The sequence below is a fragment of the Lineus longissimus genome, chromosome 7 (assembly GCF_910592395.1).
Source record: "Lineus longissimus chromosome 7, tnLinLong1.2, whole genome shotgun sequence".
NCBI lineage: Eukaryota > Metazoa > Nemertea > Pilidiophora > Heteronemertea > Lineidae > Lineus > Lineus longissimus.
In genome coordinates this window covers 19,509,083-19,531,951 of record NC_088314.1, presented here as the reverse complement: position 1 = coordinate 19,531,951, position 22,869 = coordinate 19,509,083, and the positions used below count along the sequence as shown (strand labels likewise).

General features: G+C 41.5%; 1 protein-coding gene across 1 annotated transcript in view; it reads left to right on the top strand.

Moving 5' to 3' along the window:
- LOC135491568 (cytochrome P450 7A1-like) overlaps nucleotides 1-21,223 on the top strand; it is a 38,764-nt gene extending 17,541 nt beyond the window's left edge. The window contains exons 2-5 of the mRNA XM_064777540.1: nucleotides 8,650-8,827; nucleotides 14,437-15,344; nucleotides 16,230-16,405; nucleotides 16,686-21,223. Coding sequence (XP_064633610.1) covers nucleotides 8,748-8,827; nucleotides 14,437-15,344; nucleotides 16,230-16,405; nucleotides 16,686-16,979 — 1,458 coding nt within the window. The 5' untranslated portion in view covers nucleotides 8,650-8,747 and the 3' untranslated portion in view covers nucleotides 16,980-21,223. The remainder of the gene's footprint in view (nucleotides 1-8,649; nucleotides 8,828-14,436; nucleotides 15,345-16,229; nucleotides 16,406-16,685) is intronic.
- Nucleotides 21,224-22,869: the final 1,646 nt, after the last annotated feature.

Genomic DNA, 22,869 nt, shown 5'->3' with positions numbered 1-22,869 from the left:
TTATATAAATCCGATAATTGCCAACAAAAATGTCTAAAATGGCCAAACTCCCGGAGGCTTATTGCGTTACGAAAAAATCGTGAGATTCACAGCAATCCTTGATCCTGTGCTTAATCATCGCAAAGAATGTCTTTTAAATATCAGAATTGTTCTTTCAAAAATTTGAAATTGTATTTGAGTTTTCAAATTATGTTAACATGCTTTGAAAAAAAGTTAACAATGCGGTTGTATAAAGTGATATACAAAAACCATACATGGCAATTTTCATCCCGCTGGCGTGTCTAGTTGATGCACTTAGGCTATGTTTCTTTCTAATTTTAAGCGGGACATATAGAAACAATGGTCATGAAGGAACCACACCTTTAAATGTCCATCATGGCCGTAATATGGATGGCCACGTGCCAGTCTTATTCCCGCCTTACGCCTGAGACTATATTAGAAAATAAGACTTCTGCCAATCCTTATTTACTTTATGATAATCTCTCATCTTTAATGGCCCCCGCGCCGTTTTTGAAAAACAGTGAAAAGCATTATGCTTCAAAATATCGATGACACACAAAAAACATCGTTCTCAAAAACACGTGCTTATAATTCCCCCTTTAATTACGCTATGGCAATATTCCAATCCCCTACTTTGGGGACATTTAAACAGTCTATCTTTTTGGTAATTACACACTGCTGAAATACAAAAAATGCTAAAAATACAAAATATTCGTTCTAATATCGGTTGACCTCGATTATAGCACACATTCGTAAATGGTAAATCAAGGCAAAGCGTCGAGGAAATTGTATTAGGTATTATTAGCCACCATTGCGTTAAGGTTCCCCTGACTGAGAGACACCTTAATGCGGATCTGAGTGGGTGGGAGGTGGCCCCACGCCCAAAGGCACCCGTCCTCGAGTTCTCACAATCAGGCTGGTAACAGAAGCGGGTTCAAGTGGGGCTATCGATGTATGAAATTTTAATTTCAACCAAAACATTCAAGAAAAGAATTTCAATTCGTTCAATTTAGCATTCGATTTTGTCAAACGATGGATTACTCGCATTCAGCTTAAAACGCCCATTTGTGAAACGGTGAACAAATATTGACTTAAGTAAAGCAGTGACAAGAAAGCGCCTAAGTGATACACACAAATCTCAAATAAAGTGTTATTATTCATTGCTCAAATAAAGCCGCATCTCTCCCCGTTCGGGGCAATACTGGATTTCATTCTCAATCGCGGGATAATAACGCGACAAAAGAGCTATCTTGTCCCCTCGGAAATGAGACCAGGTTTTCCGCCTGGCTGCGCCTCTGACACATTCTGTTAAAGCGTTTCGGGCTATCGTATTGTCGCCCGGAAATCTCAATGATTCCCTGAACAATTCCCTTTGCAAATTAATTAGCTCCTACGTAAAACACTCCGGGGCCTACTGGAATATCGAAACAGAATGTCTAGATGAAATATTTCAACATATGATCAACCTGTGGGGTGATTTCGCTAATTTTCTAACAATTCCCTCTCGGTTCTGTTTAATCTGGGTCATGCGCGCCTCGTTATCAGCAGGCGGTGATGCGCGCGCAGGGCGTTGGCCTCGATTCCGAATCCGTCAATTTGCTGAGGAGTTTACGTCAGGAATCGCCAGCGATGCCTTTCTCCGCAGGCCTTTCCATTAATTGGTGTCAATCAAGCATTATATATGTGGACAAGCCATCGAGAATGGATCCCGCTCTCTTCCGTTTCCACCGAAATGTTCGGGGGAAAGTGTTGTCTTGGGGTAAGAATGTTGGTACAAAACCACGCTCTTGTACGAAATTGACTCGTCCGCCGATCCCAAATCTTTGTTGGCGTGAGAACGTACCCAAGTTCGTGATCGCCGTCGATGAGGATGTCGTTGACGTATGTGGATATTGGTACATTGAATCTGTTTACCCAAACCTTACCTTAACCACAAACGACCGGAAGTCAACAACTACTCCGTGTGCCAACTCCGTCCCCCTACAACTTTTTAAAAAATGGAAATACCGCAGAGACAAAATTAAACGAAATAATTCTCATAAATCTTCCCAAGTAACACATTTTTTCTTCTGGTGAATTTAAAAAAAGGCAAGACCCTATACAAAGGCTGGACGTATCTTTCAAAAAAATATCTATTTTCAAACGACTGATTTTGAAATTCGAGGGTTAATGAAAAGGGATGCGACGTGACGTCCACAGGAAAACAAAAGTGGTAACCTATGTCTAAACAGAGAAATATAAATCAAATTAAAATGTAAATCTGTTTGAATTGCAAATATATTTATCCGCATTAAATATCACCAAAGGAATTAGAAGGAGGCCGATAAGGACAAATATGGCGTTGCTAATCAGTGTGCCCACGGGTTCAACAAAACGCCTTAACATTCTTTGATAAAATATAATATTTAAAGTGAAATTTTTGATGGTAAAACAAACCGAAAACAGAGGGTATTATTTGAGATGTAAACATCCCGTGAAATTAGGCGACACAGTCTCAAGTCGTCAACGGAGACCCGGAAGTTTAATGACGTGATCAGATTCTCGCGTGTGGCTATTTTTAGGATCCGAAATCCCAAACGCATCAATTGCTCAACTGCTCAACAAGACCCAAACAGTTATACCAAATTTACAAGTGTTGTACATGATTCTTGGTCATCTTAAAATGCCATGAAATTAGCTGTTTGTATTTGGAAGGTTCACTTTGCATATATACTTGTAAACACGCGGCGTTATTCCTAAGGCAAACATTGAACATAACTTAGTCAAACACACGAATGGCCGAACAATGTCTACATATAAGGATAAAACACAAGGCCTATGTTCTAAGCTTTATTAAACTGCTTCTCGACCATTTCCTTATTGACCAGAGCACGGCTTTGTAGACTGCCGACGCGTGGGGGCGACATACGTATGCTCTTCGCGGTGCTAGTATGTACTGACCATATATAGATTTGTTCCTGATTTCGGGTTGGCCTTGACCTGCTCTAATATTTACTGGGCAAAGGCAAGAAATATTCAAAACGATTCATGTGTATAGGCGAAAGGATTTATCATACCAAAGAAGGACTACGTTTTTGGTGTCTTTGGCACTACAGTACATATGTAGCAGAAGGTTACGGTGAAAACACGATGCAATCACATTGATGTGATGTCTAAACATTCTGAATGTGATGTCATGATCTCTATCGAACCAGATACCTTAATCCGTCACCATACACTAAACATAATGCATCAGTAATTCCTTCCATGCTGTGTCACCTCATCGATCTTAGCCTTGGTAATTTCAGATCATCATTGTCATTACTCAGTGTTTCCAACAATTTCACCACAAACAGAACCCTTCCACAGCTTTCGCGACCTTGAAACCACTTCCGGTCTTGAAAATCATCACCGGAAGCGGAAATACTACAAGACGTATTTCGCCAAATTGGCCTCGATGAAGCATTTTGACGCATCATTACGTCGAATGGCGTTCGTGAGAGTAAATTCAGTTCCGCTATCGCAAACCCTTCTGGACAGAAGTGTTTTCATTCATATGCGGAAACACCAATACAAGGGTCACTGACAGAGTCACCTCGTCAGTGCTTTATCATATTGATATTTACACCAAATGGCGTAAACAACAACAGTCTTACTCCATGATCTCGCGCTTAGTAATGCCGTTCATACCGATACTTGGGTCAACCCATTGAACAGCTCTTGGCAGAAGTATGACCAGTCACCAACGGCATCTCTTGCGAATTAGTTATAACCTGAACATCACACTTGTGCGATGAACAGTCATTCTTAAACAGTAACAGTAAGGTCAAGCGTGACCTATTCCACCAGTTCAGGTCTAGCGCGAGTTTGCATCTTCGATACGGGCAAGATAAGGCAGCATGATGTTAGCCCGATATTTGTCTGACAATTTTCGATCATGAATCGACAGCAAATTTTTCAAGAACTAATTCTTTAAAACATCCGCTAAACGATAAGGTTACACTCAAGTAGTAGAACCTTTGGGGACGCACACAACCCAAACGACGAACAAAAATTTGTACAACATTAAGTACGCTATTTTGCTCCTCTTCTCGTATTCAAAAAAATTCAAGCCAGGCTTGATACACGGCCTATTGTCTTTAAACAAAGCCCGCTCGCACCTACACCGGCCAAAACTCCCATTGTTCTACAGTCTTATCAAAGGGTTGTCAGGGCTAATCTTGATAACATTATAGTCCGGCCAAATTCATAAAGGGCGTTTAGCTTAAAACAGCGTTTAACTACTGAATAGACAGATTCAGGCCCTTCATGTAAATCTTCACAGAATATGAATAGGCCCTGAAACTGATTAGAGAGAAGTTGTACACGTCTAACCCTTAAACGCCCTTTATGAATTTCGCCGTAATGTTCTTGTCTTTAAGCTATGTATTGGCTTCGTAGCTTAAACCGATCTTCAGTACAGATGTGAATCAACATGAAAAAGAAATTGCCTTGATGATCATTTTTCATTTCACTCATAAACTTTACATGAGTTTTGTTGACGCCACTCTCTTTATTTATCTCACGGAACAGATGATATTGGTGGATGGTGTGTCAGCGTTCCTGTGATGCAATAGCTTTGATCTAAATCAGCTTTTCTTCATAGCACGTGACGCAGTTGCATAACAACGCGAGATCAAAACAAGCAATTCCTGACAACATCTCTCTTACATCGACCCGTTCTCCGAAACCTCCATTTACTCCGTTACTCATGTAATCTCGGCCTAGGTGTGATAAATGGTGTAACCCAGGTTGCTATGATCTCCTTTCAGAAGTCCACCCTGAAAAGAACAAGAACTCAAACGCAATATTGTTGATGATTTACACTCATGTTGTCCTTGTCGGGTGACAAAACGTTTATAGCTCATTCTCATGATTGCATCGTTCGTGGCTTACTACAATTTCGGCGCCTTCGATGGGCTGTACGTGCCAAGTTAATCAAGATACTGACGGGACAAATTAACTGCCCCACTAAACACTATTGTTGCTGTCTCGGCTAAATCTCATTCCGTATTCTGGGGCGGGACCTCGAAATCGATTACGTCATGAGATGAAAATAACACATCCCCTGGTGTATTGGAAATAGCCTCGTGGTAAGCAGACGGTCTTCCAGGGAAAGTAAACAAAACAATTCGGATCATCTGATAGCCGTCTTTTTGGCAAAACATCTCAGATTCTCAAGAAATGGCTAATAAGGTGGTGTTGCCATTTATTGCCAATTACGGAACTCGAGATTACATAAGATTTTTAAATTACCAATTATCTTTCTGAAGATGACGATGGCATTGACGATGATGAAGAAAGCGAAGTGGATGACGACGATTACGGAGATGAAGGTGAAGATAATGACGATGATGATGATGATGATGATGATGATAATGATGAAAATGATGACGAAGAATCTGAAGCTGATAATGACGACGATGAATGACGGCCACGATGAGGATGAAGATGATGATAATGATGAAGACGATGACGATGATGACGGCAATCATGATTAGACAGTGACGGCGGTGATGATGATAAAAGGATAAAAAACTAAACTAGGCCTTTCCAAGCCGTCGACTTGACGAAAATGCAAAACCGTTAGGTCACATCAACAAATGATGAAGCGGAATGCGATTTCTGACCTGGTCAAGGTCATTGTCAAGGTCAAGAACTAAATCCGAATCCAGGCAATTTACAAAGTGTAAGTTGATTCACAAACATCTACCAAAATAGTAAATGAATGAATAAAAATAGCTGTGTATATGATTTTATTGGGCAATATACTGTTTGCATCAATAGTGGCGATGCATAATAAATGGCGCTATCCCAAACGCAGGAGTACTCAGCGACACTTGAACGACCATCAAACTATTTTGTTTTGACAAAATGTGCATGTTGATATGTTTGTATGTTTTGAGGACGATCGACAAGTTTTCTCTAGTTGGGACTGCTTCAGATGCATTTTTGATACCGATATGAACAACTGTCTCGCACATACAATTTCATGGATGTATCCGTGAGCAAAATTTATAAAAAGGCGTTCGTTTCCAAAAACACATGGCATTTTGCAGTCAATTTTTGAAAATGCATTTCAGCTTTGGGTACTATCTCTTCGTCAATTTCATCAATTTGTCCCCTAAACAGGGTTGCTCTGGGAACACGTATAAGCAGGATGGCATCAAGGTTTGTCCATTCACCCGCCTCAAAAAGAACCAAAACTATTGCCACGTGATTGGCTCATATCTGATAGCTGCACCGGCGACGCAGTATTTGGCAGTTCTAATTGGAGGAGACCGCCGAAAGTCGGAACAAATCCTGCTTTATGAAATTCCTGAATATGATCCATAGATTTACACGTATTTGTTTAAAAACTTCAGAAATCTGTTCAGGCCTTCCATCAGATAGTACTTTCTTCGTGCCACCGATGAGGATACTGAGAGACCGATCGAGATTTCCCACGGTGTGTGGGAGGAGCATCTTCCAATACCAGAATTAAAATATCGCTAATTTCAAGCTTTTTGAGCACATCTATTAGTTTCATTACGAGTTTGACCTATGCTCTTCATGATCTTACAAAAGCTTTCTCGAAGGCACTTTAAGTCTTAGCTAAATTAAACATTCAAAGTATGGAAAAACATTAAAAAACAAACGTAGGGCAAAAAAGACACTATAGTTTCCAAATGAAATTATCAAAATAACTCATATATACGTGTCGTTAATTATTGTTTTGTATTTACTCAAGCCATACTTTTGAAATGTGTATTTTTGGCGATGGGACAATGGGCCGCCCGAAGCATCTCTCATCAATGAAAAACCATTATAATACCGTCTATTTTGAGTTTCTTTGCATTTCAAGCTCCGTCAAATTCGTCAAAAGATATTGTGCTTTCGTCATCAGCTATTGAAGATGGAATTTCTGATCAGTTACAAACAAATGATTTCAAAACTTATCCATGGATAGGCCGATCAACAGATTGCGGAAAAAATCCAGGATGTCCTATTTCTGCATGCGATGATGGTGGTACCCTTTCTGATTTTCCGAAGGTGAAGCGCCCGAAGCAGGTCTGATGATTTATAAATGTTCCTCAAATAAATGGTGAAATGTGTATTGTCGCTTAATTATTTACCATCGTCAATTCTGTTAATACAATGTACATGCACAAAAGAAAAGGTTTACCACTGTTCTTTATATCTATTGTAATCATTGTACAGTAGTAGATTGATTTTTGTTCTATATGCTATAATTTTATACTTCTTGAACATAGAGAAACCAATGCGAAAATTGAATACGTTTGAAGACAATGTAGATGGCTTATTACTTGTTGTTTTGCCAAACTTCCCTCCCTCATCAGAGAATAAGCTGCAGCTTTTTCTTCGCGTCCGTCTGCATTGCATTGCATTGCATTGCATTGCATTGCATTGCATTGCAATGTACACTGCGTGCATACATGTATACACTTTGTACGTACATGCCTGAAATTACGTGCCGGTCGAGTACTCGTGAAGAACTGCGAAATGATGCATTGGCTGAACTATCAGGGCATCAGTACAAATCCTATCAGTATCTGAAAAAATATTTCTGATAGAATTATCGAAATCGATGCATCATTGATCATAGATCTATAGGAGATAAAGTGACTGACAAGGTGTCATTGTTGCGGTGAGGCGACTACGGGCCTAGTTCCTTTAGCAGGCGATCGTTTGAAAGGCCACGTAGGGCGCCAGTCAGTATCTTGGTACTGAATATTTCTATTCAGATCATGAATACAAATGCTGTTTTCTTCAATATCTAACATCATCGAGCACATATACCTGGTATCAGGCTATCAAGAATGAAATAAAACAGATAAAACCAGTTGCATTACGGAATATTGTTATCAATTGTTGGTCCTTCGGAAGAAGAACCAACACTTCTTTCGAAACTGACTAACACTTCTACCTAGCCGCAATGAAAAGAAACCGTCCATCACCAAGGGGCATTTAACTAAAGCAATTTCCCCCTGGACTAGATAAACTGCATATTGATACATCCAGGCGTCGACAGGCAGAATGGTTTCTCTGTGAGAGAAATGTAGGATCAGCGAGACCACTGCCGCCACGCTGCGGTGTTCGGCGGTACCATGGAGTAATCTTTACAACTCATTGAGAGTGAGACCAACATGATTGTGAATACGTTCAGTGTATGTTTTCTTTCACGAGGTTTTGGCTATAACACGCTTTAGTCGTGTAAGCATGCTTTAGTTATTATTTCGCTGTGAAAAGCGATTGTGATATATTCCTTGAGTCGGATGTGACCGTTGTGTCCCTAGGTGAGTTAATATGAATGAAGTATTGATTATTTTTTGGTACCCTACCGATTGAGAGATTTCTCCCAGAGTATGAATCAACTAGGCTAACCGGAAGAAACAACAAAACCTCAACCCACTGTACTGTCAGTCATTCAGTTAATCATCAAGCTGCAATAGCCAGAAATAGTGTGTTTGTGTCATGGCTCTACTCGGCGTAAAAATCCGATTTCTGATTGGACGTCATTAGCATAAACGCCCGCCCAGCGGTGTTTAGTGACGCGGTGCGTATTTCTCAGGAATCGACACGTGCTGAGTTAAATAAATACCTCATGACTTGGTCTCCTTGTCATTTCAGGGACAAGACCCTAACGTGCAACATTGAAGAAACACTCACTTCAGGACGTACTCCGAGTTTCTTAACTTCACTTTGGATCGCAACTCCCGATAGATATCATGGCTGCTGTACTAATCTGGTTAACTGTATTCACTGGCTTGGCGGTTATGCTTGTGATGAGGTCGCTCTTCAGAATACGGTAAGACAACTTTACATCACCTTCTCATATTTCATACTTTCGACCAAAGTGCTTCTTTTTTGTGAAACCTGGCGCTATCCCTATCTCTTACATCCTCATGACAACTTTGTCAAATGAGGTGTTTTTTTCTCAACCACCTGTCAGTCGCTAACGTCTCTGAAACCTGAAGTGACATCCTTTTGGACCTGTTTCTTAAATAGTCGATTTGACATTATTCCAAAACTGACATTGTTTCCGAATTCAGCTGTGTAGTGCCACAGTATTTTCTCAAATCGAACCATCTTCGCATGATTTGTAATGATTCTCCGTAGCGGGTCGGTTGCTGGGACGATCGCATCATTGTTAACTCTGGTACTGGAGAGTGGGAGAGGTAATCGCGGGAACGGGGAAAATGTTCATAAAATTCAACTCTTGTCACTTGTGGATGTTTAATGTAGTTTTAAGTTAACTTCGTGTGTTTTTCAAGGAAAGAACCCCTGATTCGATTTGTCCTCCCAGTTTCTTTTGCCAAGGCCAGTCTAGATCTCAGAGTCTGGGTCGTAAAGTGATCTGTTGACATTATTGCGTTCCAAGGTTTGCATACTTAAAGCCTGTTCAACGTTTTCCACAAACGATTTTTTAACAAAAAAAGTGTAGGCTATCGTCCTACGTCCAAACCAGTTGGTGGTGGTTCCGCTACGATAGTATCCTACGAGATTAATACTTATTGCTCAATAGACAGCTACAGTAATGGTTGTGAGTTTACTGATTTTGACAGACCTTTTTGCAAGAAATACGTAAGATATACCTGATCATTTCTTTAGAAACTTATTTTTAAGCTGTGCAACTAGGTAGAGTTAAGCAACAGGTATATATATATATATCCCTTATTTTAGGCCTTCGGAATGTGACAGATATTTACTCGCATATAGTTTTGGAAATATTTGAATATAATTTAAGACTTATAAAGCTAACATTCCACAATAGCTTGCGGATAACTTTCCATGTTACGGCGCGTGGGTGCGTGTGGGGAAACATTTCGCATACCTACAAAAAACCTCTCTCTGTTTGAAGGAATCTGAAATATTATTTATGCAAACAATAAGTTTTGATTCATTAAACGCTCTTTACAGTTGAAGAACAAGGCCATTGGTTTTCTTTGAGAAAAATTGATTAAATTCACATCCGGCCTTCTCAATCAATTCTAAGTTTTTGAGATTTCAAGCCTCAGCGTCCAATCAGATTAGCCGAAAATCTATTGCCCTGGCCTCAGCTCCGTGCCTGAGGTTTTAATTGACCAATCAAATGTTTCAATGAGCTTTTCCGAAGCTGAAAATGGCAACCGTGGTGGGTATCTTCGAAAGATATATCAAAGAGTTTGCGACCAGAACACCTGTTTTTGATTCTCCATTGAGTTATTGGAAATATTGCGTAAAAGCTGGTAATCGTTGGCTGACCGTGTTGACGGCTGGCCGATCTCGTCTGCCGATATCTCCCCCTAGCAACAAGACGCTCGCGCGGGAAACATCAACATGGCGGCTACTCGTGCTATTGATTTTGCAAGACCTTCTGAAAACATTGCATGTTCTTGCTTATCTGGAACATACTTTGGAGACTAATGTATATTCTGGTGAAGTAATTGGACGGGATTTGAGGAGCACTTCTGCCGCTCATTCGGGCATCGGAGTGTTCGTATGATGCGGGCTGCTGTCCAGCAGCCGGGTGAGCCCGGCCGGCATGAGTGAAGGGCCCGGGGAACATGGTGCGACTGGTGAATGTGAAACCGCTTGAAAACATTTCCTAGCAATGTACACTGTCCAGTCGCAGTGTCGTGTTATATACGCTAATTATATTATCTATCAACACCACTTCCATTTTTATGGCATGCAAGACTTGCGTCTTCGCTGCTTTACATAAAGCATTGGTTTTGACAATGACGCACGTTTCTTATTGTCTCGCCGTTTTCAATCCAGATTGTATCCTTGTCTCAGTTTTCAAGGGTAACCTTGATGTGCATGCGGCATTCCTTCGCCAAGGAAAAAGCTTTATTGATGTATGTCTGTACAGGTGCTCGCCTAATTGGCCAAGCAATCAACAAACCATACTCATTAAAGCAACTTACTTTCATCAATGCCAGCAGCCAAAAGATTCGCAGCATTTATACTTGTAAACAAAGTTGCTAATTGGGATGAAAAATTGGCTGTTGACACGAGACATAATAACTCAAGATGGGCCGGGGCCGGTGACATGCCTTCGTTTACGCAAAAGATTATTTCAGAGACAAGCGTGATGTTTTACGAACCAAAACATGTCTTACCTCGACCTAGGAGAAAAAAGTTCAGTTTAAGGAATGGCATTATCAAGGCCATTATTACCAAGCTGTCAGCCTCATATTCACCTTTCACTTTACAGTAGTCGTTCCCATCATTGAATTGGAAAATGGAAAAATCCAAAATCTGACTGACCTATCAAGCTTTCCTCTGGATCTAACTTTGTCATGCAAAAAAACAAATGGACTATGGTCATTTTTGCGCTAACCTATAAGTTAAAGATGCTGCATGGTATCACTAAAATTCCATTACTTCTAAGTAGTAATGGGTTTTGGTGCAGGGGTGCTGTCAATTTCAATCAGTTGGGTCGATGTTACATCAGGTGCCGATTCCCCCGATTCCATCCTGTTTCTGCTTTTTTTTAATTTTTGCTTGTTGTACAGACGCCTACCTTTCGAACAAATTCCATTATACTAAAACATGGCAACGCAGAAACGAGTTACAAATAAGTTGTCTTAATTGAAAACAAAGTTCAACTTATTCTCATCTTATACTGCGAAGTTATTTCAATATTCTGCAATCGGATCGCATAATTTTCACAGAAAATCGCTATAAATCGTATTGATCGATATGGATATTTTTTCTAAAAGTGCGTGCGTCGGCGGTAGCTATTATTATTGATATCTATTGAGATGCGTATTGATATATGTATATATGTCACACTGCTGCGGGAACGGGGAGCCCCATTAGATCTGCCCCAAATCAATTGCATCAACTTCAATTTCTATGGATGGCTTGTCTAATCGATACAACAGCTGACGTATTTTCAATTCACCACACACGAAATGGTTAGGCTAACTCATTGCTTAGCAAAACAGATATTGCTGTTAATATCATATCACGCAGGTAAAAGCAGCATTGATTGAGCTTTCAGACTTATCATCCAATCAAAAGCGCTCGATTCTGCATCACCGGTTTGTTGTCCAATCTGATTTTTTTGTCAAGTCCGACAGCAGATTTAGTCTTTCAAATCATTGGTTATTTTAATATCCAATGAATTGTTTTTATACTTTAGCGTCAGTGACGCAGCGACGGAGCAAGAACTGGATCAATGTGTCAAGGACGATGTTCTGAAATATTAATATTTTAGTAGTTCGGAAGAGAAGACGGAAAATCTGAATTGTCACCGTGAACTGAGTCTGAATTGTGATCGGGTTTTGCATATTTCATATTGCAATATTAGAGTGGGTGGCTTTGCTTTTAGCAAAACAATAGGAATACTACCCTTGTATGTGATCCTAGTCACCAGATTGCACTCGTTATTTTCCCCGAAAGCCCGAAAGCTCTCGACCACCACTACGTCGTCTAAAATCAACAAAGATACATGTAACATGAAACGAAAAATAAGCGAGTCTAAAGCGGCCAGTTCAATTTACAGTATGCCTTTGCATTATTTCCAATTAATATCAAGAAACGAAACTTAAAACCTATAGCTTTTCCGAAATGAATATATTTCTTTACGCCAGATAGACTCAAGTAAAACCACACGAAATTTTTCATAATTTTGATGGATTGGTGGTCATTATTAACAAGTATACACTTTGTTTTGTGACACACAAAGCCAACCCATAGATTTATCGCGTGAATGGCTTGCGGCCCTCGGATATTCGGATCACCCAGCGGGGTCTCGAGGTGTTCAGGGGGACCTCAACAAAATTTAATGAGACTTTCCCTTTCAATAGGACTTCGACTGTGAGAATAACGCCAATCCTGGCCCCATGCCGAACCAAGACTTCTACTTTCTTAACCAGGCCGTCGGGGTCTTGCCAATTATAGGAACAAACACATCCAAACTTCACCTGGACCCTCGAAAACTTTCCTCCGCCTACCAAAAATGGCATTTTAGATTTAATTGCATTTTAATAAGTTTAATATTGGTAAACTCACTTTCTCCTTCTCTGTTAAGCTAAGTAACGAGCTTCTATCCCGGCGCGGCGTTCGAATAGCAACAACGCGCGGTGACAAGTTACGGCCCGGGATGCGGTATGGGCCGTCGGCTCTGCTTGTCACGAAACGGTCTCTAGTCGGCGTTGCAGTCGTAGCATTTCTTGCTCCGCCAAGAAGTTGTCTCGCTTGATATGAATCAGCCCTGGGGATATTTTAAGTAAACTTTGTCCCTTGTTAAAAAACAACTTTTTCGCATGATTGATAAGCGCACTGTCGAACTAGTCACGAAAAGACCGACCGAGCGAGACTTGAGCTGATATCAAAATTGCCGATTTGATATTGTCTTGTGCGTTTTGAATATTTCATTATCAGTCACTAAATGGTGAGGCCCATGAAAGATTAACCTAGGCGGTGCTTGGTCCATCTATTTGATTAACTATTCACGGCAGCCCGTCTCATTAGGCCGGTTATTTTGTCCGCATTTTACACGCAACACCTTTGTGTCGCTGTCAAAGCACCAAGAACTGGTCCGATAGAAATGTTTGCCTCTTTTCTTCATTATGGTATGAAATATTAACGAAAGTGCAAGCAGAGGGCAGACTCCCTTTGATTCTATTCACAGACGATGTGAGGTCCTGCTCGCACGAGACCCATCACCCCAGGAAACCGCATCGGCCAGACGACCATGATTAGGGTGCATTGTGGGAATATCGATTCGGACACCTTGACCAGAAGATGAATAAAGAACTGTCCGAATCATTTAGTAATAATTAGAGAACATTTCGATGCAGATATTTTCACAATAACACATTTCAATTCCAACCTCTCGATTCTTTCTTGTTCTACCGTCTGCGTTCATTTTTTGGGCGTCGCAAAAATACGCGTTAGGCTTTCCCCACTTGGATGGCAAAATCAGATGACCGCAGAAAGTAGTCCGTTTTGTTGATTTCTTGCAGTTAATTCCGCATCTCGCCCCCACGCTGTTTACAAAAGACATTCTGACACGCGAAGGCATTTTAAGTGATACACTCGAATTTGTTGGTTCGGTTAATAACTCGATGATTGCTCGATTGACTTTGCGGCTTTGCTTTGTGGCGTATCTATTGACCCGCACGAATCCTAATGTACACGGTCACCTAAAACAAACTAACTTGGGTAAGCATATTGAGAAACAATTTGTCGTCCATCGAAAAGAACCAAATCAATTAACCCAAGCGCCATTTGGCCCATATTAACCATTTCTGTTCCAAAACAGAGCAAATTTCCAATTGCGGAGCAAATATGCTCTATGGTTACGGAAATGTGTCTGTCAATAGGTTCATTTGATTGTCATTGTCTTCACAGGTTTAGCGTTGTTAGTGAAAGATCACACTTTTCTCAAAATAGTAAACAACCATGTTTTTATCTTTTCAGACGAAAGGGCGAGCCCCCGCTGGTGTCCGGGCGTTTACTATGGGGTAACGCCGCTGAGTTCAGCATGAACGCGGTGAAATATTTGCTTGAATGGCGGAAAGAATACGGGAAGGTATTCACCCTCCGGCTCATCAACAAGCACATGACCGTCATCATGGACCCGCACAATTACGAGGCCTTTTCCAAGGTGAGGGCGTTCGATTTCGACCCCATACAGAAACAAGTGAATCTGAACGTGTTCAGCTTCGTGTTGAAGGATGCTCGGAACATGATTAAAGAAACGGGGAAGACAGTTCGAGGCCACGCGCTTCAAGCCGGGATGAAGCAGTTTGCCGGCAATCTGAGAGACTCTTGCAGGGATATAACCAGTACGATGAAGCAGGATCACACACCCACGGAGATCGGACTGCGGACATTCACCATGAAGACAATGTTTACGGCAATCTTCGACACGGTCTTCGGAAAGTCTAACGGCCACCCCTTCGAGCCAGAGATGGTCTACCACAGCTTCGAGATGTACCACAGGTACTTTAACTACCTCTGGTTGGGATTCCCCCGCGCCCTCTTCCCTAAGGCCGGGAAAGCGTTAGAGAGCTTGTTGTGCCACCCAAAATCCGGCGAGCTCCTCGGCCGCGAAGACTGCTCCGACTACATCAAATATGCTGTACAGTACATGTTAGATCGCGGGCAGAATGAAGTCGAAATTCTTGGACACAACCTCGTCTACCTTCATGTTAACTACAACACGTTCAGGCTTTCCTTCTGGGCACTGGCATACCTTCTTGAAGACCCAAAATCGTTCGCGGCACTTAGGAACGAGGTGCGCACGGCCATTGAAGCCAAGACGGTCACGAGCGAAGACACGGCACTGTTCTCGATGAAAGAAGTTGAAGATTTGGACATACTGAGTAAGTTTGAAAACGTTTTAATGATTAAAATTCTCATTTTTAAAGCCTATTTTCTCAAGCCCAACGGTTGCGATTTCTGGCAGTGCCATCTGTCGGAGGACAGACGAGCTAAACGTCTTCGACGTTCTCGCTGCGGGGCTCCATTTAATATGCATTCAGCGAACAATCAGCGCGATATGCGAATAATAACGGACTATTTCAACTGTAAATGACCATAATTCAACTCGTTTCATTCAAAAATGCATTTAAGTTATTGTTGCAGCCTGTGGTGTTTATCTTAAAATTTCCTCACTGAGGCTTAGAAATCACCTGGGGCAATTCTACTAGACTAACAAAACTGCTTTTATGATATCGGAGTTTGAAACATCCATATGACTCAAAGTGGGTCTAAATGCATTCCATCCAAAGACTTAATGGTTGCAACAAATATGTTGAAAGTTATTTTAAGAGTATTAGGCAAATCTCCTCATTCTCGGAGCGTGCGAACATTTTTGATCTCATTCTCGAGTTTGGGAACGCGCGCAGGACATGATTAGAAGACAATTTACAAAACTCTTAAGACGGTGGTGTGTCGCAATTTATAACGAAAAAGTGTGTGAGTGAATGCGTGAGGGGACGGCGCCAGGAGCAACGCGAATAGAAATACATATATTTGTTTATGTTTGCTTTTGAATTATCACCACCAAAGAACATTATGATAATTTTTCTATTGATCGCTCAAGTCTTTATTTCTTCATAAGAAATAAATGCTTTAATGAATCGACACTATTGCTTGGTACTTCTTTCGCCACTTGTCAATACAAAATAGAAACCATTTTTTAAATTGTTAGGAAATTCAATATTCGAGCCATTTTCTAACTCAGTCCCCTTCTTTCGTCATTGCAGACAGCGTGGTTCAAGAAAGTTTCCGCCTCTCGAGCGGCGTATTCATGGTGAGGTACATCAACGAGGACACCTGGCACGAGGTTGATGGCAAGAAAATGCTCTTCCGTCAGGGAGACCGTGTCGCCATCTATCCACCAGCTATCCACAAAGACCCCGAGATCTTCGAAGACCCGATGGTAAGTTTGATTCCTTTGAAAGTAGCCAACCCGTGATCCCTGCAGCTAGGGTAAAGTTGATACTGATTGGTCATATAACAGTGCACGAAGTCACCAATCAGAACACCAGGACAGCAGTCACTTGGCTTTTGTGACATCCAATCATATATCAGAACAAATAGCACATGCCGCATGATGGCCACAAAACGTTTTTCAGAAGACGTACAATGCAGAACTTGGAACTTGGAAACCGTGAAAAGTTGTGGATTTTGCTCACCTTTCCCGTCTTTTATATTTGTAGGAATTCAAGTACGACCGTTTCTGCAACGAAGCCAAATTCTACAAAGACGGACGGGAACTCAAACATCCCATTATGGCGTTTGGCTCTCTGTGCACGGGACAAAGATACGCCACGCTCCAGGCCAAGTGGTACCTCATGAACATCGTGAATATGTTTGAAATAAACTTGTTAGAAGGCGAGAAAGCAGTTGTGGATGTGCAGTATCATGGCCACGAAATCCTACCACCAGTCAATGACGTCAAATGCAATTTCAGCCTCGCGAAATCGTTCAACCCAATCGATTTCTCCGATTGATCACCCCGGCAGTGAAGTGAGGTGGTTACGCAGTCTTTCAAAATGGACATTCGTGTCTTCAAAAAATGGTGGCTAAGCAGTGAAGAGGACTCCGTGAGAGGTGGCCATACTGCGCATGACTGGTTCCAGGTCGACAGCGCCCCTAGCGCCGTGGATTGGAAATGAACGGACAAAAAATACTCATTTAAAGGATTACTGTTGTGTGACTGGGAGCGGTTTAAAAAACTGTCGAATCGGATGGTTGTATATTTTGTACATATACCATGAATACCTCTGTATTTCGGATATAGATGGACAATGGACAGACACTTCCCATGAACATGGACTCACAATGTATGACATATCACTGACCTGTACACGAGATTGAATACAGCCAGGCTGCGACAATTTCAATCTCGTGGGTGGTCGCTCTTTCGTTGTTCGACTAAACATCAATGGTGTTTTGTGCAATTTCTGACTCGTAATAACTGGTTTATTTAGTCAAAGGAGTCATTTATATGTTTAGTGGGCTGTTCGAAATAATTTCCAGAATTGCATTTGTGACTTTCCACATCTGAGGCTTGTTTGATATTATATAACATCTTTCCAACCGGAGGCAATAGTTCACACTTCCTATTGTATTGGCCAATCAGAAGTTGTCAATTTTTTTTCTTCGTCTTTGGCACAGGAAAGTTGACTACTAGCTTGTGATTGGCCTATTGGACAGGAAGTCTTAAACACTATACTTTAGGGAAGATTTGGGTGATTTGACTGGGGTAATGATATGACGACCGATTTTGCACTGTGCTGGTCGCAACGGGGACATTGACGGAGGAAGCCTCAGTTGTGGACACGTCGCCCTTTAAGCTCCCTAAAACTTTTAAGGGTGCATCATTTCATGCTTTGTTTGGTTGAATTTGAGCAGTTTGCCAAGATGAATCAAACAATCGTCTTTCTGGATGGGATCTCATCTTCGCCGGGCGATTTCGTTTGAATCAAAGCTGAGCCAAGTTCGATTTTCATTATGAGATTAATTCTTCGGTGGGTTAACATTTTACATGTGAATGTACATACCTGCATCTTCTGCTAAGAAGCACCTCAATGGCGATATGCAAACTACGTCAGCAAATTATACCCATGACGCGATGCATATAGAGTATATCGTCATCGATTCCAGTTGTCGTCACATGTGTTTGCTGGTAGATGTGAGTACTTTGATATAAACTGTTTCTTTAAGGCTTTAACATTAAATCATTAGACTATTCAGTAATTGACCAAACATATTACACACGCGTGTGATCATGAACAAATTGTTTGTTGTAAAGATGCAGACATTTAAAATTGGGACTCACATTCGATGCTCCGCGGAGCTCTCTCACGTGATTGAGGTACGGAAACATTTGAACCAGTCTTAAACAAAACCATGAGCATCTCAGCATTGATCAAAATCTTGTGCAGATGATAAAAAACCAAAAAGGTCAAAGATGTTGTTGTTGCTGTAATTCTATTGTACAACAAGAATAAATCTGTCAATTTATTGTTTTGACGCATCGGTCGAATTGTTCCCAGGCCTCCGGAATCTAAGTACAACGTCTGCAGTTTTTATGTTTTTCGCACCAGGCAAATGCATTTAGGGATTCCATTGGTGTATGTAATTCTTTGTAACTATTTATTTATTTATTACTAAATTATTATGTCTTGGTCAAATGGGGTCAGGGACGCCGCCATGATTAATTTATTGAGGCAAGTGTTGAGTTACAGATGACTTGTTAGTAATGGATGAGACAGGGATGACGCTTGATTTTCGTTGTCTGACCTTGGGTGGATAAGGTAAAATGGGGCAAAGCTATTACTGCTGTTGGACTTTATTCAAACACTCGAGAATTGTGAATGAAACACACAACTGTAAAATATCGCGCGAACAGTATTTTTCCCTTGAAGGGTACAGGGCCATCATTATATCGTGGTATTGACGTATAGGATAACTCGTTGGCTCTAGAAGTTAACCGCTATGGTGTCGCCATCTAGGGCAGCGGGCGGGGTTGGCTTTGCCCCCATTTTACCTTATCCTCTTCAATTCGGAAATACCTCAGAACCTGGTGTGCAAGGGATAGTAGTCCTAGGGCTGATAGTCCGTGTAACAATAGCCCGCATTGCTAAATGTTTTGGTTAGGGTTAGCGGTACAATAGATCATGCTGCCTAATTGGTCAAATACAATGCTACCGGACTATGACTCCAGGGGGACTATATCCGCTGTCACACCGGTTGTTTAAACCGCACTAACATTGACATTGCCTCTCTCAAGATTACGTCGAATTAACGCAATATGTAGTGACTCCGAAATGAACCGAGCCAAGCCACGATCAACCTACCTCACGTGGGTGTCAACTGGGCGGATGAGTGGACACCAGAAAGACCTTAATCTGAAATCGATTAATTTGCTGAGATTAGAAGAAGAAAAATCGAGATTGTTGGTCTTCTTTCCAATCATAATGGCTAATTTCTGCATCACCGGAGCTGTGCTCAAAATAGCCAATCAAAAGACGCCATAAAGTGGACGTCATACTTTGGACACTTCCGGTCGAGTCGCAGATTTCCGAAAGCAGACGTTGACCGGAACTGACACAAAAAGAGAACCTTCTGATTGGCTCGTTGCAAATGGGCACACCGGCGATGCACACTTCGGCACTTTTGATTGGACAGTCTACCAAAACTAACCTAAAATTTTCTTTCAAAAATGAATTGTGCTTTACGTGCTTTCGGAAATGGGAAGAAGTCAATTTTAGGCTGACGAACAAATGTTAATATATTGCAAATGGAATTGAACTGGGTCGGGATGAGACAGCGGGGGAGGGGCTAGATATCGAACAGGATTCCATGGCCTGGATTATTATAACTGTGATCTCCTTGTTATCGTCTGCTAGTGTATTTGTATATTTCGTTTCCATGTTTGCTTTGGTCGATTTGGAGTCAAAATGTAGCTGCATGTGCTAAATAACGGTTGTGTAACAATCCGACCCCCATTGTCAGGCTCGACCGAAATGTTGAACTGGCCTTAAAGCTCTTTTCTTCAAATAAAGGGTTCATAGTCAGAAAAGGCGGCGTCCATTTTTCTCAGTCCTGTTTTTGAAACTTCACGGAAGTCTAAATGTATGTTTACATAGGTTGATGTACGTACAGCTCCCCCAATCTTAGGGTGGATTGGACTTCAGCGGACGGCGCATCCATGTTCCTTGCTCCCAGGTATCATCAAACGTACTCTGGGAACCAGGATATCTCCATGGTGTCGTCTGAACCTTTTTTTTTACAAAACCGTAAAGGGAGTTGCTTGGTAATACATGTATATCTTTATCAATACTGCACAAGTATTGCTTTCATTCTTTTCGTTTTCGCACCAAGCGCCTCCTGTTGGTTTTTATCGAAACCAGAGGCGCCAGTGCTTCGACCGGAACCGGAAACGAAGCATAGTGACCTCTGGCGGTGCAGTCGGGTTTATAAATAACCCTCACTCTGGTGAATCTCACGTTGTCTTTTAGAATTAGACGATTCAACACGGTATTATAAAATGCCAGTTGCAAAATTAGACAAAAACTATAACATGACCATCCATGCCGTTGTACGACACTGGATTTATACTGAGTGTTAATTCCTTTAAACTATATAATTTGCATAACTAAGGTAGTTACCAAGGAGCCAAGCCCATGAGAAGTAAGAACCTATAATGTATAATGTCCGCTTGAAATCTAATGGGCCTTCGGTTTGACTCGGTGGTTGGATCAGTGACACTAAGAATCTCTGGGCATTGCCAATGTCAAGGCCAGTGTTCAAGGTTGATCTTTGATCGAGGTCGAAGTTCAAGGTCGAACACCGGTGAAGGTCAATGTCCAAGGTCGAACTACCTGTAGTTCTTTTCACACTGCATTTTCTCCATCCGAAAATGCATCATACATTCCACGTATATATGTAAATTAACACATATCACGTCATAGACTCATTGCCATAGTTATTGTTTGTAAATAAACTAATATAATCCATCTACAGGGTGATCAACTCTGGAGATGACAAAGTTTCTGTAAATATTCGTAAACTGTGCTCCAAAACCGTTACGGCTATTTATTGTTGTAAATTTATTGTTTAATAATGATGCCAATTTAAAGATATATATATTATTTTGCTGGGACACTTGTCGGATGTATTTTAATTTTAAAACTACATTATAGGGTGGAACATTTTGATACGTTGATAAAATAAACTTGTAAAATGATCTGCGGGTTATGGTTATTTTTCTTCATGCCGAATGTTGTGCTTGTACTGTAGTCTCCATCTCCCCTTCCGACCTTGATCAGTCAAAAGTGGACCGAGTTGGTCGAGTTCAGAGAAGTGAGAAGATAACCAGCTGGAAGAGTCGACAGACACTGGTGATTCGATAATCAAAACATCCTCTATGTCATGTCTATTGTCTTGGGAATCACGAAAATTAAGATGTTAGACAACACCGTAATCGTGGTTTGTTCTTCAACTCTAAGGAGTGTCATAATATAAGAGCGCTGCGCAAAATGGAAAGCGCTCTGTCACCTTTATGGGACGAGGAAGGTTTTCCCTATCCAACATTTTTGGTTTTCCCGAGAGCTCAGGGTTGTGATTGAGCGCTAGTGTCGCACACTCTTACGCCCTCAAACTGATCATATGTCGTACACTCGATCGGCACTAACGACCGAGCTTATGCGAGGGGAGGAGCATACGATTCGATCTGGTATTCGAGGATGAGACTTTCCAAGTCTATCTTGCTTTCAGCATGGGTTTCATCAAATCGATCATGGCTTCTTATGATATAAGTACATCGTTAAGTATGCCGTCACATAGGTCGCGATAATGACGGGCCGATTTTACAGTTTCCGCCGGGGTAAGAATTTTGCCAGGTGTGGTGAGATCTTGACCCACTCAACCAAAGGACGGGGAACTCACGCCTATCTCTCAAGCCTTCTAAATTCTGAACACATCTCGTAAGGGAGCTGAAGAGTGCTGTAGTCTTTTCGCTCTAGTGCCACAGTCTCGTTAAGCGAAAAGATGGCAAAATATCGCTTCTATATATATCAATATTAGGGGTAATATCGAATGTCCGCATGGTAACAATGGGTTGGGTATAGCATAGTTGGGGCTGGGCTAGTAAGAATATAGGGAGGTTGACATCGGCCCTGACTCTGCGAATGAGAACGAGCGTCTGGGAAAACAGACGCGATAACGTCCTAATCTAACGTGCGAAGATTCACAAGGTTCCATCCGACTACACTCTGGACGCGGTGGACCGGCCTCGTCCCTCATCCTATGCGTATGAGACAGTATGAAATAGAATGACGAAATGGACTGCCCCGGAGATCAACAGAAGCTTTTTTCACTAATTGCAGCCTGTCGGACGTATAAACTTCCGGGGCTTTGTCGGTCACGCCACCTCAGCAGACATCTCCTTATTAGGAGAATGATCTACTTGAAGGGATTTCCTCAGAATTTGCGACTTTGCCAAGTGAAAGTCTTCTCACCTCCCCTGCCCTTCCCCCGCCTCTCTAAGATGCTCGGGTTCCCCTATTTAGACCTTTTAACAAATTGCTTTCCGCTAGGAAAACAGGAAACCTTGGGATTTGATAGACTAGATGAGCTATTACATTCTTTCAATATGACCTTTCGGTCTCAGCCTGTATAAAAAATTACTTGATTGCGACCAATCACGCAGCGACCTTTTAAATTATGTTTTCCCCGTTTCTACTCCAACAGTCGGGACGGCTCCTGTCCGATTTACATACTACCAAGCTGCGCAATACGCGCCAGCTAAACTTTCGAATGATAAAGTGACAATGAGGTGATTGATTTTAGGGCCCAGTGTGGGCCTAAAGATTAACCAGCTTAGAGTAACCA